Source organism: Schistocerca cancellata, chromosome 7 (genome assembly GCF_023864275.1).
Source record: "Schistocerca cancellata isolate TAMUIC-IGC-003103 chromosome 7, iqSchCanc2.1, whole genome shotgun sequence".
Classification (NCBI taxonomy): domain Eukaryota; kingdom Metazoa; phylum Arthropoda; class Insecta; order Orthoptera; family Acrididae; genus Schistocerca; species Schistocerca cancellata.
The window spans coordinates 130,780,729-130,796,331 of NC_064632.1; the positions used below are offsets into that span (position 1 = coordinate 130,780,729).

Consider the following 15,603-nt stretch of genomic DNA (forward strand, 5'->3'; position numbering starts at 1 on the left):
GACAGGCACGTGCACCTTCCGCCGACCACTGGCGACAACATCGATGTACTGTGGAGACCTCACGCCCCACGTGTTGAGCAATTCGGCGGTACGTCCACCCGGCCTCCCGCATGCCCACTATACGCCCTCGCTCAAAGTCCGTCAACTGCACATACGGTTCACGTCCACGCTGTCGCGGCACGCTGCCAGTGTTAAAGACTGCGATGGAGCTCCGTATGCCACGGCAAACTGGCTGACACTGACGGCGGCGGTGCACAAATGCTGTGCAGCTAGCGCCATTCGACGGCCAACACCGCGGTTCCTGGTGTGTCCGCTGTGCCGTGCGTGTGATCATTGCTTGTACAGCCCTCTCGCAGTGTCCGGAGCAAGTATGGTGGGTCTGACACACCGGTGTCAATGTGTTCTTTTTTCCATTTCCAGGAGTGTATATATAAAAATTGGCTGCACATGTATCACTCAAAGTATTTTCCATCGCTGGCCACTACTTTCTCACATATTTTGGGCAGTGTACGAATCCCACATCAAAAAAATTGTTCATCTTTTGAAGCGATCCACGAATCGATTCAATGTGTGACTTCTTCATGAGATTGGAAGTGTTGGTCAGCCAGGCCATGCACCATTGATCTAAACAGGTGATAGTCAGAGGCAGCAATGTCTGGAGAATACGGCGAGTGGGGTAGGACGTCCCATTTTAACGTTTCCAAGTACGTTTTGACCTCTTTTGCAACGTGGGGTCGAGCGTTGTCGTGCTGCAAAATCACTTCATCGTGCCTCTCGCTGTATTGCGGCCGTTTGTCTTTTAATGCTCTGCTCAAACGCATTAATTTCGTTCCATAACGAGCACGTGTGATTGTTTCACTTGGTTTTAACACCTCATAGTGCACGACACTGAGCTGGTCCCACCAAATGCAGGGCATAATTTTGGAGCTTTGAATATTCGGTTTGGCCGTCGACGTGGAAGCATGGCCGGGATAACCCCATGATTTTTTTGCGTATAGGGTTATCGTAATGAACCCATTTTTCGTCCCCAGTCACAATGCGAAGCAGAAATCCCTTCCGTTTTTGCCTCTGAAGCAACTGTTCACAAACACACAAACGCTGTTCAATGTCTCTTGGTTTCAGCTCACACGGGACCCAAGTTCCTTCTTTCTGAATCATGCCAATAGCCTTGAGATGTTTTCAAATGGCTTGCTGTATCACTCCCACTAATCATGCCAATTCTTCTTGAGTTTGACGCAACTAACTCTTCACTCAGCAATGTCTCCAATTCTGCGTCTTCGAAAACTTTCTCTCTTCCACACTACGCTGGCCTAAGAAGTTAAAATCACCGTTCTTGAAGCGTTGAAACCACTCACAACACGTTCTTTCACTAATAGCATCCTTACCATACGTACTTGAGAGCATTCGATGAGACTCAGCCACTGCTTTCTTCATATTGAAACAAAACAGTAACACCTCCCGCAAATGATGAGAATTAGGCTCGTAAACTGACATTTTCAATCAAGAACAACTTTACGATGCAGACACAAATCCTCTAATGTTTGAATGAAGTTATGTTGACCGTGGTCCAAGCTAACTGCCTGACGCCTGCCATCTGTTCCTTTCGACCGCTACTTACTATTGCCGCCACCTATCGGCAAACGGCGGGAGCAAAGTTGTACACCTTCTATGTGTACATGTATATATGTATATGTATATATACAGCAGAGTCCCACTAATCCGAACCATGGTAATCCGAACGGTCGGTTAATCCGAACATGAAAAATATTAGTCTAAGTATGGAAAACTGTGTGGTAAACTGCTGTACATACACATTATTTTAATTTACACAGTACAGTAAACATGTATCAGAAAAATTGGAAAGAAAACATTAGGTTTAACCAATGCATAACAATGAACTTACTAAAATACAGTGGACATTTTATCCCTACTTTTTAGATGATAAAAACTCAGTCATTGCTTTTTGCCGTAGTGAAGACAGTCTGTTACTTGACACGTAGTTTCGCCATCGTTTCATAAACATCAAATCAGCAGGTGTAGTAGTGGGCTGTTGCTCCAAATAACGTAGCGCGAGGTCAAGGGCTTCTGCTGCATTACTGTGTGGCACCAGCTCTCCTTTGTCGCTTTCAGGCTCATTGTCACTTCCGTCACAGCAGTCCACTTCTTTCTGGTCTTGAGTCACAGCAGCAACTAAATCAGCATCAGTAAGGTTCTTCACACATGCCCCATCAGCTGCCATCCACTCATCTACGTCTCCTTCACTAGCTTCTTCACATCCAGGGGCTGTCTGTATCATTTGTAGTAGTTTTTCCTCTTCTTTTCAAACTATGTTGTCCTGAAATTCAAGAGATATTCACAGTTTTTTCCATGGTTTTCTCAGAGTATTTTCTGAAATATTCTGCCATGCCTCAGCTGCCCAATAAACAACATCCTCCACATGGGTCTTTTTTATTGTGTCTACTAAAGGAATGCTATCATCTTGGATCAGTATTCCTAAAAATTGTTTTCTGTAAATCACTTTTATAGTTTGCGGTAAGCCCTGGTCCATTGGCTGTGGAAGTGGTGTAACATTCGGTGGCAAAAACTTTGACAAAGTTTCTCCATCACATAATTCCTCAGTGCTGGGGTGAGATGGCGCATTATCAATCAATAGGACTGCATGCGGAGACAAATGATTTTCCTTAGAAAACCGTCGAACAGAGGGAACAAACTGGCCGTGAAACCATTCTTTGAACTGCTTACCATCTATCTATGCTTTTTTTTCTGGTTGCGATAATAAAAGGGCAGGGATTTTCATGTTGCAGTTTTTAAAAGCTCTGGGCCTAGCAGATTTGCCCATCAGCATTAAAGGCAGATTGTGATTACCAGCAGCGTTGCTGCACGCTAATAAAGTCACACCATCTTTGTACATTTTAAAACTAGGAGCATGGTCTTCTGCTTTTGATGTTAGGATATTTGTTGGCAATGCCCTAAAATTAAGGCCAGTCTCGTCAGCGTTATAAATTTGTTGGAGAGAATACTTTCCCTCTCTTATCATTTTTTCAAACACACGCAAGTATTCCTTCGCTGTATCGTGGTCAGATGAAAGCTTCTCTCTAGTAACTGTTAGCTGAAGGATTCCATTACGTTTTTTGAATCTGTCCAACCAACCAGGACTCGCACTAAAAGATTCATCACCATTCATGAAATTTGTTCAGGTAAACAACCTTCTCCTGAACCAGTGCTCCATTCAAAAGAGTTCCCCTTTCTTTTTCCTGCGTAAACGAAAGGAGAAGAACTTCATTCACTTTATCATACTAGGATTGTTTCAAAGTCTGCCGAATTTCGAGTGTTTTTCCCGAAGACGCTGCACAGGACAGTTCATGCTTCACTCGGCTCTTCTTCCAATCGGAAATGGTTGCTTTACCAACACCCAGTTCTGTTGCAAGTTTAGATACATTCTCACCATTGTCTATCTGCTTCAAAGCATTCAGCTTTTCTTTGAGAGTTAACTTGTATGTTTCCGTTTACCCATGACGAAAATATGTACATCACTACACCTGAATGAATACAATACAACTGTTACGCGTGCCACCTATCGATAATGAACTTAACCTAGAGCTTTGTGAGCCAACGCCAGTGCACTGACCTCAAACACTACAAAAGTCTCAACAATGCGCAACAAAAAGGGCAGGGAGTGAGAGTGAGTCATTGTTCCCACATACATATGTCGCAACACCAAAGAATAATTAATTAATCTAGAGTAATGAAATTTCGGGAATAAATTAGTCTATGTAACATATTTAAGAGACGAACATTGCAAAAAATCAGGTTAATTTAATCTTGAGATAACACATTGCAAATGTGAAATGCTGGTACATTAATAGCGTTATCCTCTTGGAAAACAGCCCTGGAATGCTATTCATGAATGGCAGCACAACAGATCGAATTACCAGACTAGCATACAAATCTACATTCAGATGGTGTTGGGTAGCTGTTTGACTGCTCCTGCTGACATATAAAATCCCACCTCAGACCATAACTCCAGGTGTATGTCCAGTGTGTCTAGCTGACAGGCCGGTTAGTTGCAGGCCCTCAATAGGCCTCCTTTGAACCGGCATATGGCCATCACTGGCACCAAGGCACAACCAGTTTTCATCAGAAAATACAACAGACCTCCATCTACTGTGAAAACAAATGATAATGATTTGGGGTAAGTCGAATGCATACAACAGGGCGTCTGGCTCGGCGCCATAACTGATTTATATCAGTTCATTATGTTACGGTGATGCCAACCATTGCTCATATTGCTGCTGTAGGTACAGTATAATTCACTATAGCCATACTCTGAACATGATAGTCTTCCCTCTCAGTAGAATGATGTGGCTGTCTGGACCCCAGTCTTCTTGAGACATGTCCACACTGCCAACAATCATGTACCGTGGCTAAACTCCTGTCATGGCTTTCTGCAATATCGCAGAAGAAAGCCCTATTACATGATCTCGTTCAAACTCAGTGAAGTGTTGATTATGGCTTCTTTGTCGCCTTATAGGCATTCTTGACGAACATCAGCTCACCACACGCAATCTCAAAGGTAACTAAAGATCACGACCATTACAACGTGTATTTAAAGCAAACCTGCTTTCTTATAATGGTTCTACCAGCACCACTCTTATGCGACTGGCGCGAAATTTGAATATTCGTCGTCTTTCAGTTGTAGAAATACGCCCACACACTTTCGTTTGTGTCTACCCAAAACAGAATCACATGAGACTGAAATAATTTTATAAACTGGACAAGTTTCCAGATTACACAGAACTCACTAACAACACAAAATTTATCAGATGTCATGAACAAATGTATATTTTTTTTAATTATGCATGCATTTACATACCGTCACGCCTGCATAGTAGACATTCATTTACTGTATATTGCACCACAGAGTACTAGACTATCACAGTAAATGATAAACAATATGGTATTTCTGTATTTTTATTCTAACTTTAAATTCGTTTATTGTTGTATGTTCATAAATATTATTCTCGTGTTTATTTGCTTTAAATTTCACTATTGCGGAATGCTTTGACGTGACGTGTCAGCCAGTGTGAAATGGGCTTTAGAAGACTCAGAAGCACAGAATCCATTGCTATACAATGAATGATTGCGGTGAGAATGGCAGACGACGCCGTCTTACCCCCGATTGAATTAGTATCAAAACTATGTTCCCGAGGAACCTTGAGGTTAAGTTCCGTTCTGTTTACGGCCCATGTGAATAGCAACATATGAAAGGCATTGTGGAATATTTTTGCCGAAAAACTCATACCAAACTTTGAAGGCAGTGGATATTAACATCGCTGAAGACTTGGATGGACCTGTTCCATATCTATGATATCCGTTTGTTTTGTTTTGAAAGATATTGTGTAAACAATCTAAACAAAGTGCAGCGTGTTTGTGACTTTGTGTTGCAGAGTGTTACGAACAGTAGTTAGTTTCTGCGTAGAAGAATGACGTCGGTAAGAGCCAACACTTATGATCTCTTCTGTGTGTCTTTTGTATAATGTGTAGTCATTACTGTGTTATTTAAGAAGAGGGAAAAGAATGCTGAAAAAATTTTTTGCCCCAAGGGGAGAAAATTTCTTTCCAGGGCCTAAAATTTCTTGTTTTCGTGTTATGGTACAGCATCTGGAGCTGTAACTGGTCATTACAACCATAATTGTAATTTAAAATGAAGACGTATTCCATTCGCATACTTCCTCTCCAGATATGAATATTACAGCTGGTATGGCGTCACTAGGTAAAAAGATGGACAGAATAAGAAATATCCACATAACTTTTGCCATAGGATTTTTTATTTTTTCTCTCGGGAGTGGTTCAGAGCAAAAGAAAAAAAAAAATGTGCAGCCAGTCATTATATACTAGCATTTAATTTCTGTTATCGCTAATTTCTTGATTGACAATTTGAATCATTAGCCAACTTACTAGATTATCGTCGCTAAATAGTATAACCGACTTTTATTAAATATTTGCTTGAAAATATCGTAAATGTCAGTGTGAGTCAAGACATTACATTGATTATGTACACGTGACACCACTATGATATTTTAACATTTACACAAGAACCTCCTGTTGAAACCTGGAACTGCGATGATATTCTAGCAAATTACAAGTGAAAGACATTTCATTCGCATTATTTTTATGTGCATGTATGTGCAAACTAGCACAATGGTAAGATTGGAGCTCCTACTGTATACTATTAGTATTTATGATATAGCAATAGTATTGCCTAAATTTCCAGTTGACTGCTACATGATGACCATGGAAATTATCATACCTGTATTATATTAAGCACATACTCGCTGTTTTCAGAGCAGAGCAGATGTACTAAAATAGTAGAAATCACATGTTAACCTATAGGATGTGTAGGAGGATGTAAATGTATTATCAATAGCAGAGAATACATGCAATATGTATAATTAATAAGGACTGCAGCATCAGCTCTCACCTAGAGTGAGATATTGAAATGCTAGCCAACTTGCAATTACAGTGTAACAAAGAGCAATGTCCACAAACTGTTTTCTGGCTTTTATCACCACTCCCCATATTGTGGATATAATAATTTATTTAGTATTAGCAATTGATGCTCTTAAATCCAGCCCAGTTGGCAAATATGGGTTGTCTCAGAAAACAGCTTTCTCAGATCACTAGACAACATTCAAATAATTCTTATTACTGAGTTTTATTACAAAATGAAAAGATTACAATACTTAACATGGCAATCACACCGATGTGTCGCAAGCAGAGGGTGACATATGAAATAATCAAGTTTCTTAACAGTATAACAATTCCAAGTTTGAGATACATAGAATGTACAAGTGGAGTAACTAGTGTTGACACACTGGGCCGTGACCAGTCAGGCACGGCACTTATGTCCTCTTCGCATAGAGGCCACTGCTGTCGCGTTGTCGTCCTGGAGAGGGTTCGGTCAGCATGCAATTGGCTGATGTCTTCTCACAGCCCTCTCTGCTCTATCGTTCCCGACTGGCATTCCGATGCTTGACTTTACACTGCAGCAGATGCAATACTCTGTCACCAGACCAGCGCCTTCAGTAACATAGTGGTAACCAGTGGATAACATCATTAACAACATGAAAACATTAGCAAAACAAAGACCAGTGAACTAATGGGAGCTCACCAGCAACAGGAAATATTTGGATGGGGGATATGCTTGCATATAACTCCTTAATACTTATAAAATCTTGAAAATGTCAGACTGCAGTGAAAAATAGATTTCTTTCTTTCTTTCTTTCTTTTTTTTTTAATATATATATATATATATATTATCACCTTCCAACTAATGTAAGCTTCAGGGTACACTACATAAGCACGTTGCTACTCTCTTTTTAAAGAATTGCTTTTTATTTGACAAATTGGTGGCTTTGCAAATCTCAACCAAGCTGTTACCTTCCAGCTGGTACTAGGTCCCAGGATAGTCTCTACAATGGCCTCTAAGAAAAGAGACTTTATTCACTAGATGTTTACCATATAGGTCTAGTACACCATGTGATCAAATCTACCACCCACAATAAATTAAGTGACATATTGTTGAAGAACATGAGTGAAATTACAAGTCAGAAATACAAACAGCAACATTGTAGATGGGGACTATGAAACATATGAAATCACTCTTCAAAAAAGACACATTGTTCTATAGATCCAATTACTTTTATCTGTCTTGACAGTAGGCTTGTTATTTTGCTTTTCTGCCACCTTTCGTAACAACATCATTAACTAGGTAACATCAGAATTTGGAAATACGGAAGTGTCCGATCCCACCCGTCTGCTTGGACCCATGACGTCACAAATATGGTGGAAACGACCATAAACCACGATTCCATATAAAATCATTACGTACACATTATGAGGACGAAAATACATCGAAAAACAAACATACACACTTTCCACAAAAAGACTAATGACACTAACGGGACAAGTGCGGGAAATGGGGTGTTTTTGGGTGGGGGCAAACTAAATATAAACAAATTTAGACACTCACCCCCATACAAAACCACACAAAATGACAAAAAGAACCGACATCACAAAACTCCCCAAATACCACTAAACACAATATTATCTGGAATCGGACACTTCCCTTGACCTATATAGCTCAACAGCAGCTCCCGATCCCATAAATTAGGATCAAACACTTTCCTTGTCCTATATAGCTCAAAAACATCTCCCGATACTAATACCAACATACACAGCCACACATTGGGATCGAACACTTCCCTTGACCTGCGCACTGTTAATTTTATCCATCATATCCATTCCTGAACAAAAACAACAACCGATTAATTTTACTAAAATTACCACATGACATACAGCGAACAACACTAAATTAACCTTCACACAAAATCGTTAACTCACTGAAACAAATTCCACTACAAACACAGCCGACACTCGAACAATTCTGGATAATGAGCAAAAGCAAACTGAGCTCATTACACCACACAAACGAAAATCCTGAACATATCACCAGAGAGCACAACAAGCCACAACACGTCGACATCTACAAACACGCCACACTCAGAAACCAAACTCTTGACGTCACACACGACAACACCCGTACGTCACGGGTCAAAGCCGACGCGTGGGATCGGACGCTTCTGTCGACCCCAGAATTTTTTGCAAAAGGTGATGTAGCGAGCTTTGTGTATGCAAACAAGAAGATTGTTCTTCAAAATGTGAGAAGTAATTGCTGAGAAAAGGGACACTTGTAAGTTTTTCCTGTGTGTATATCAGAAGCAGTGCAGGACTTCCTTGTTAACTTGTGGGGATCTTTGCAGTTATTTGGCTTGAAACTGATGCATATACTGTAGCAAACCCCTTACTTTTGTGGGTAACTTGTTGCCAAGTCAGGTCTTTAGTGTGGTATGCTGTCCATTTAACCTCCTTAAGAACTCCTTTATTAACAGTTGAAAAACTAAAATTCCATAATTATGAGAGTAAAGTATGTAGTCATACATTTTTTGGTGAAGTGGTGACTTATACCACATTTATTTCAAGACCGAGCTACAATTAACCAGCAAGATGTTCATGACTCTACCAATAGATTACTTATATCAGCATATGAATTAGAATTTGATATCTATATGTATTATTGCCTGCATTTCATCAACAGTGTAATTTTGGGAAAGGGATAGACTTAGCTGGTAAAAGCCTTGAATGAATCTCTGAAAAGTTAGATAGCTTATTATTGTTGTCCAGCCAAAGGATTTGGCTAAACGCGTGGGCCAACAAATGATTTCAACTTGTCAGAAGTGCTTAATACAACGAAGGCTGCTAGAATAATAATAATAATAATTTTATTATACATTTTCTACATACTTCTTTGGCAGTTTAGATCCTATACATGTCATTCACACAAGTCAGTGTGATAAGGCCTTTATAAATTTTTGTTTACTGTTAATGTTTTTTCCACTCACAATAATTATATTATTATTATGTCTGCCTCAGTAACAGAGTGGGGAGCATGGCTGACTGCCATGCTTGAAACCTGGGTTTAATTCCCAGGTGGGAAGGAGGTTTTATTTCCACAGGGTCTGGGCATTGTGTTGTCCTCATCATTATTTCATCTCCATACATGCGTCACATAAAGAAACTTGCACTAGGTGGCCGGACAACTCCGAAGGGAGGTCTCCCAGAAATGCCAATGATCCTTTCATTTTATTTTTATTATTAGATGTTATGCATTCTGCCAAAAAGCAGGTCTCCCCGTGGCTGTTCTCCATGTCCTCCTGCCTTGTACAGGCTCTTCATTTTTATGTATATTATCAGTACTTGCTGTTTCTGGCCGTGTGTTGCTGTGTCTTTGTCTGGATAAATGGAAAAGAAAGAAAAGAGAAAGCACACATTTCTAAGCGTCCGATCCCACGTGTTGGCTTTGACCCGTGATGTAAGGGTGTTGTGTGTGACGTCATGACGGCGCGGAGTTTGGTTTCTGAGTGTGGTGTGTTTGTAGATGTCGACGTGTTGTGCTCTCTGGTAGTATGTTCTGGGTTTTCGTTTGTGTGGTGTAATGAGCTCAGTTTGCTTTTGCTCATTATCCAGAATTGTTCGAGTGTCGGCTGTGTTTGTAGTGGAATTCGTTTAAGTGAGTTAACAATTTTGTGTGAAGGTTAATTTAGTGCTGTTCGCAGTACATTGTGTGGTAATTTTAGTAAAATTAATCGGTTGTTGTTTTTGTTCAGGAATGGATATGACGGATAAAATTAACAGTGCGCTGGTCAAGGGAAGTGTTCGATCCCAATGTGTGGCTGTGTATGTTGATATTGGTATCGGGAGATGTTTTTGAGCTATATAGGCCAAGGGAAGTGTTTGATCCTAATTTATGGGATCGGGAGCTGAGAATATTGTGTATAGTGGTATTTGGGGAGTTTTGTGATGTCGGTTTTTTTCGTTGTTTTGTGTGGTTTTGTATGGGGGTGGGTGTCTAAATTTGTTTATATTTAGTTTGCCCCCACCTAAAAACACCCCATTTCCCGCACTTGTCCTGTTAGTGTCATTAGGCTTTTTGTGGAAAGAGTGTGTGTGTGTGTATGTGTGTGTTTGTTTGTTTTTCGATGTATTTTCATCCTCATAATGTGTATGTACCAACTTTATATGCACCATATTGGAATCGTGGTTTATGGTTGTTTCCGCCGTATTTGTGACGTCATGGGTTGAAGCAGACGGGCGGGATCGGACGCTTCCGTTTTTCCCCCCTTTCTCTGTCATCTCCTCCTTTCCACTTTCTGTGTCCATTTATTCCCACCCCCTCTCTCCGTCTCTCTCTAGTTCTGTAGCAATATTCTAATCATAAGCCATAAATACAACTTTCTTGTTTGCTAACATACATCCTGACTGTGACTGTCGGAATGTGCATTAGAGTATTGTGTCAAAATTTGACGGACATTGGTCAAGAACTTTTCATGATTGTTGGCAATAACGTTTCCTCTTTATATATTACATATATGTTTATATACATGTAAAAAAGATGTATAAAAATGCACACATATTTGAATTCAGCGTTGTGTCAAAATTTCGAAGCAGTCAACGAAGATCTTTGAGAGACTTGAGATGTGGAACAAACAAACATGCATTTACATTTTTATATAGATTTTCCTTTTAATTATTACATATATATATTTGTATTTAGATATATAAAGATGTGTGTATTCGAATGCAGTGTTGTGCCGAAGTGCCAAGGGAATCAGTGAGGAACTTTCAGAGATTTAAGATTTTAAACAAAACACACACATGCTAGTAGGTATATAACAACATGTGTGTATTTGAATGCCACATTGTGTTGAAAATTTCAAAGTAAATGGTGAAGAACTTTTAGAGATTTTTTTATTTTGTAGAAACATACGGTTACATTTTTTTTATACAGATAAAATATGCCATTCAAAATTTCAGGTTCAGGTCCAAGGTGATCAGAAAGAAAAGAAAAGGAAAGAAAGTATTCTTGATCTCTCAAAATATCTGGAGAAAAACATCAGAGTGAAATTTGCTGGCGGCAGGGAGGCAGCTGGTGTGCTCAAGGGTTATGACCCTCTTCTTAATCTTGTATTGGACAACACTTCAGAGATTCTTAGAGGTAAATGTCTTGCCACAAAAATATTTACTGTTTGGATTTATTTACAGTAGCTATCACCCCTTTCACCTTTTTGTGCATTAGTAATTTTCTTAAAAGTACAGGGTGTACATAAATTCCAAGAACGCTTTCAATTATTTATTGTAGAGGAACCAAACATTGTACAGATTTCATACATATGTCATTCTGAAGAGAAACCCTGAAAGTTTTTTTCATGTATACTGCCACAGTGTAGTTTGGTAATTTGCCGATAGTCAGCGCTAGTCACAAACATGGTGAGTTCAGATGTGGAGCGAGCTGTTTCATGAAATGACCTCCCCGATCAACAGACCTCACTTTGTATGACTTTTTTCTGTGGGGACAAATTAAATATCTGGTGCATGTACTGCCTCTACCACGTGATGTAACAGAGCCTCAGGAAAGAATACGGGAAGCAACTGCCACAGTTGATGATGCCATGCTGGGACGGGTATGGCAAGAATTTGATTACTGTATTGACATCCGCCGGGTCACTCACGGTTCGCATATCGAATGTTTTAAGAAAAAAAAACTTTCAGAGTTTCTCTTCAAAATGAAATATGCATGGCATCTGTACAATGTTTAGTTATTGTGCAGTAAATAATTGAAAGTGTTCCCAGACTTTATGTGCAGCCTGTATGTAGTTTGATGTTGCAGCTAAATTTGGTCAAGAAAGCAGAGCAAATACTGAGCATTGTTTTATTTGTGGTAAACCTTCAACTTCACTGTTTTGATACGATTGGTCTACCATTTGAATAACCACTTAGAAACAGTATTTAATGTGTTCTTGATATAAAAACAGCTTCGCCAGTGACAAAAATATCTATAATTTGTTTTGGTTGTGAAGTCTAGTCGTACAATTTAATTTCATTTCACTTACTTATTCAGGGATCATCTTATAAGTATTTGTTTTCCATCAGTCTTTTGATTAATTGGCTGCAGCCCACCTTGAATTCCTCTCCGGTGCCAACCTTTTCATCTCAGTGTAGCTCTTGCAACTTAGGTTCTCAGTTACTTTTGGAATATCAACAAAACTGTGAAAAGGATGGGTTATTGCATCCTGGACAGAGTGGCCGGAGATAGTAGTCATTTGTGAGTGAGGTGTGTGTGTGTGTGTGTGTGTGTGTGTGTGTGTGTGTGTGTGTGTGTGTGTTGTTCTTCTCTTTTCTGAAAAAGGCTTTGGCGGAAATATCAGTGTTTAACAATCTTTCATTGTGCATGTCTGCAGCTCAGTTGTTATCTTTACAGTGAGTAGTAATCCGTCATTTTTGCAGTGTTATTCATAATATTGTAAAACATATGAGTATGGTTAATTTACACATCTTTTTCGGATTACTGTGAGAAGGTGCTTGTGGTATTTGGATACCTATTGCACTGCTGAACAGTAGTTAAACTGATGTAGCAAATGGGAAAATGCAATTCCTTGAACTATGTTGCTGCCACCTGATGTAGATAATGAGAGGAGAAAGGGGTGTAGGTAGATATTTGTGAGAGAGTGATTAATGAATTGATAACAGGAAGCAAAATATACACCTCTAAGCAACTAGGCTGCCACCAATCACCGGACCTTAAGTTTAATCTTTGATCTCCCACCTGTCCATTTTTATGTGTATCGTTCCAGGATCCCAGATTTATTTTTTATTTTTCTTGAAATTTGTCTTCTTTGTCTCCAGTCTGTCCTTCCATTATATTATCTTTCCCCCTCCCCTTTTTGCAACTATACAAGGAATTTGTACTGTGCAGTATGCAGAGTTACTGTCATAACCTGCCTAACACAGTATATTTTATACACAGATCCAGATGACCCATACAAATTGACGGAGGACACAAGAATGTTGGGCCTCGTTGTGTGTAGAGGAACTTCAGTAGTGCTTATCTGCCCTGTGGATGGAATGGAAAGCATACCAAATCCATTTGTTCAACAAGAAGCATGAACTATCACCAAAAAAAAATTTTCCTTTTCCTTTTGCATTTAAGTACCTGTATAATTATTTGTAAATAAACTGATTTTTTTATAAATAAATATATTGGACAACTGTAAACCTTTACTTTCATTCTGGTGTATATATATGTGAAATTTGAACAAAAGCTCACTGCAGAGAAGCAGAACAGAATTTGTATTTAACAAAAGATTTGACTTGTGGATTTTTTACCTGCTTTGACAAATTTTTTATGGATAGCCTGTTACAGAACTAAACAGAAATTGTACTTTTGTCACTAAGTACACAAAAGAGTAAGATTACAGAAAAAATTTATACATAAAAAGAAAAACCATACATATTGTCAAATTCAAAATGAGACTTCTATGTGAATGGAGACTCAAAGGAGAGTTAATCAAAGGGAAACAAGACCACTGGGAAAAGCAATCTCCACAGGCAACTAGAACGTGGTACCTGCAAGAAACCACACACGAAATACTCTGCCAGAGAGAACCAAAACCCAATCAGTGCTCTGAGGTGGTTCCCTTACTGTGGGATGGACCGTAGAATTCTTTCAGCATTAATTCCTGCTTAACAATGAAAGCACAGATTAGAAGCAGCACATTCATCTAAGAACTGCCATACAGAGTACTTGGAGGAAACTGTCAGCCATAAATTTATAGAAGAGGATCTTAAATTAACACTGAAGACCCAGGACCCTTCTTACTCTTGGACCTTCAGTGTCTTATGGAACTGCTTTAAACTTTTTCACATTAATTAAGAGTCATCTTCACTAATTCTAATGGGAGTAATTATTATTTGCAGTCATTGATCACCTTGATGACATTCTCCTTATTCTAACATTACAGATCAAAAAACTTTAACATTATCACTAGATTGAGAATTGACAACTGTAATTGAACTTGCAATTGAATCTGCAAAATATTGCTAGTCAAAGTTGATCCTAGTTCACAGCAAAATAATCTGGAGTCAACATCACAAAACTCAGATTTCCAAGTGCATTTTGATCCTAGTTCAATTTTTGTACCAATCTAAGATTAATTGCTTTACATAGTCAGCCCCAAAATCATAATTATACATAAGCACTCAACTGCCATCCATAACTGATGGAGATATACCGAAGAGGCAGGCCTCAGCTCATGTGCCATACATTCAGCTTTGATAGGAAGAAACCAAAGACTGTCAGAAATCCAGTGCTCTGTACTATGTTCTCAACTGCTGGTATGATTAATGACATCCACCATAGAAACCTTCCAAATATTCCAATAGTACAACTTTTGCAGGATACCAAATCTGGATTATAATGTCAAGTTAGCGAACTGTGTCTTTTTCTTTATGTGTGACTTGCAGCCTGGTGACGTCTCTAGTTTACTCATCTGTGATGGATTGTGTGTCTCTATAATGAAGGTTATATTTCTGACTAGAGCTGTCCTTAAAAGTAACACACACACACACACACACACACACTCTCTCTCTCTCTCTCTCTCCTCCCCCCCCCCCCCCCTCCTCTTTCTTCTCTCAGTCAATTGATTCTACTGTGGTACTTCACAAACCTAAATCTGCTTAGTCTTAACCCTGTATTTCAATGCATGTAGGAGCAGTCACAACATCCTTTTTGCCTGATCACAATGACTGTGTATCATGGCTTCTGTGCCAAAACAAACTCAAAAAACTGGGAGCTGCCTGATCCATAACCAATCAACTGTCAGGCACAATTCTCGGAGATCGGTTCAGTCTAAGTACAAAATGTGTACATGTCACAGTGACACTCCAAATGTGCTCAACAGCATTGAGGTCAGGTGACCTGTGAAGCATCCTTAAAAGTAGTGTTCCTAAAATAACTCCAACCATTTGGGAGTTACAGGTCCTGCTGAAGGTGCAAGTCGTTTGTGCTGTCGACGAGCAAACATATGTAGATTATGGGACAATAAGTTCCTGTATCATTTGCCATTGCCAGCAAGAAATGGCAGATGTATCCATTTCACCCCCAAAATGAGAATACCGCTATTATCTGCCAGAACGGTGCTCAATCAG

The 15,603-nt window shown here is 39.4% G+C and overlaps 1 protein-coding gene across 1 annotated transcript; it reads left to right on the top strand.

Moving 5' to 3' along the window:
• Window positions 1-5,237: 5,237 nt before the first annotated feature.
• On the top strand, window positions 5,238-13,648 carry LOC126092146 (U6 snRNA-associated Sm-like protein LSm7). Its single transcript, XM_049907614.1, has 3 exons — window positions 5,238-5,492; window positions 11,434-11,614; window positions 13,424-13,648. The coding sequence occupies exons 1-3, from the start codon at window positions 5,484-5,486 to the stop codon at window positions 13,561-13,563; spliced, it is 330 nt and encodes a 109-aa protein (XP_049763571.1). The 5' UTR covers window positions 5,238-5,483; the 3' UTR covers window positions 13,564-13,648.
• The last annotated feature ends 1,955 nt before the right edge of the window (window positions 13,649-15,603 follow it).

Coding starts and splice junctions, on each gene's coding strand:
- LOC126092146 (XM_049907614.1), top strand. Junction 11,615..13,423: donor CACTTCAGAGATTCTTAGAG/GTAAATGTCTTG, acceptor TTTTATACACAG/ATCCAGATGACCCATACAAA.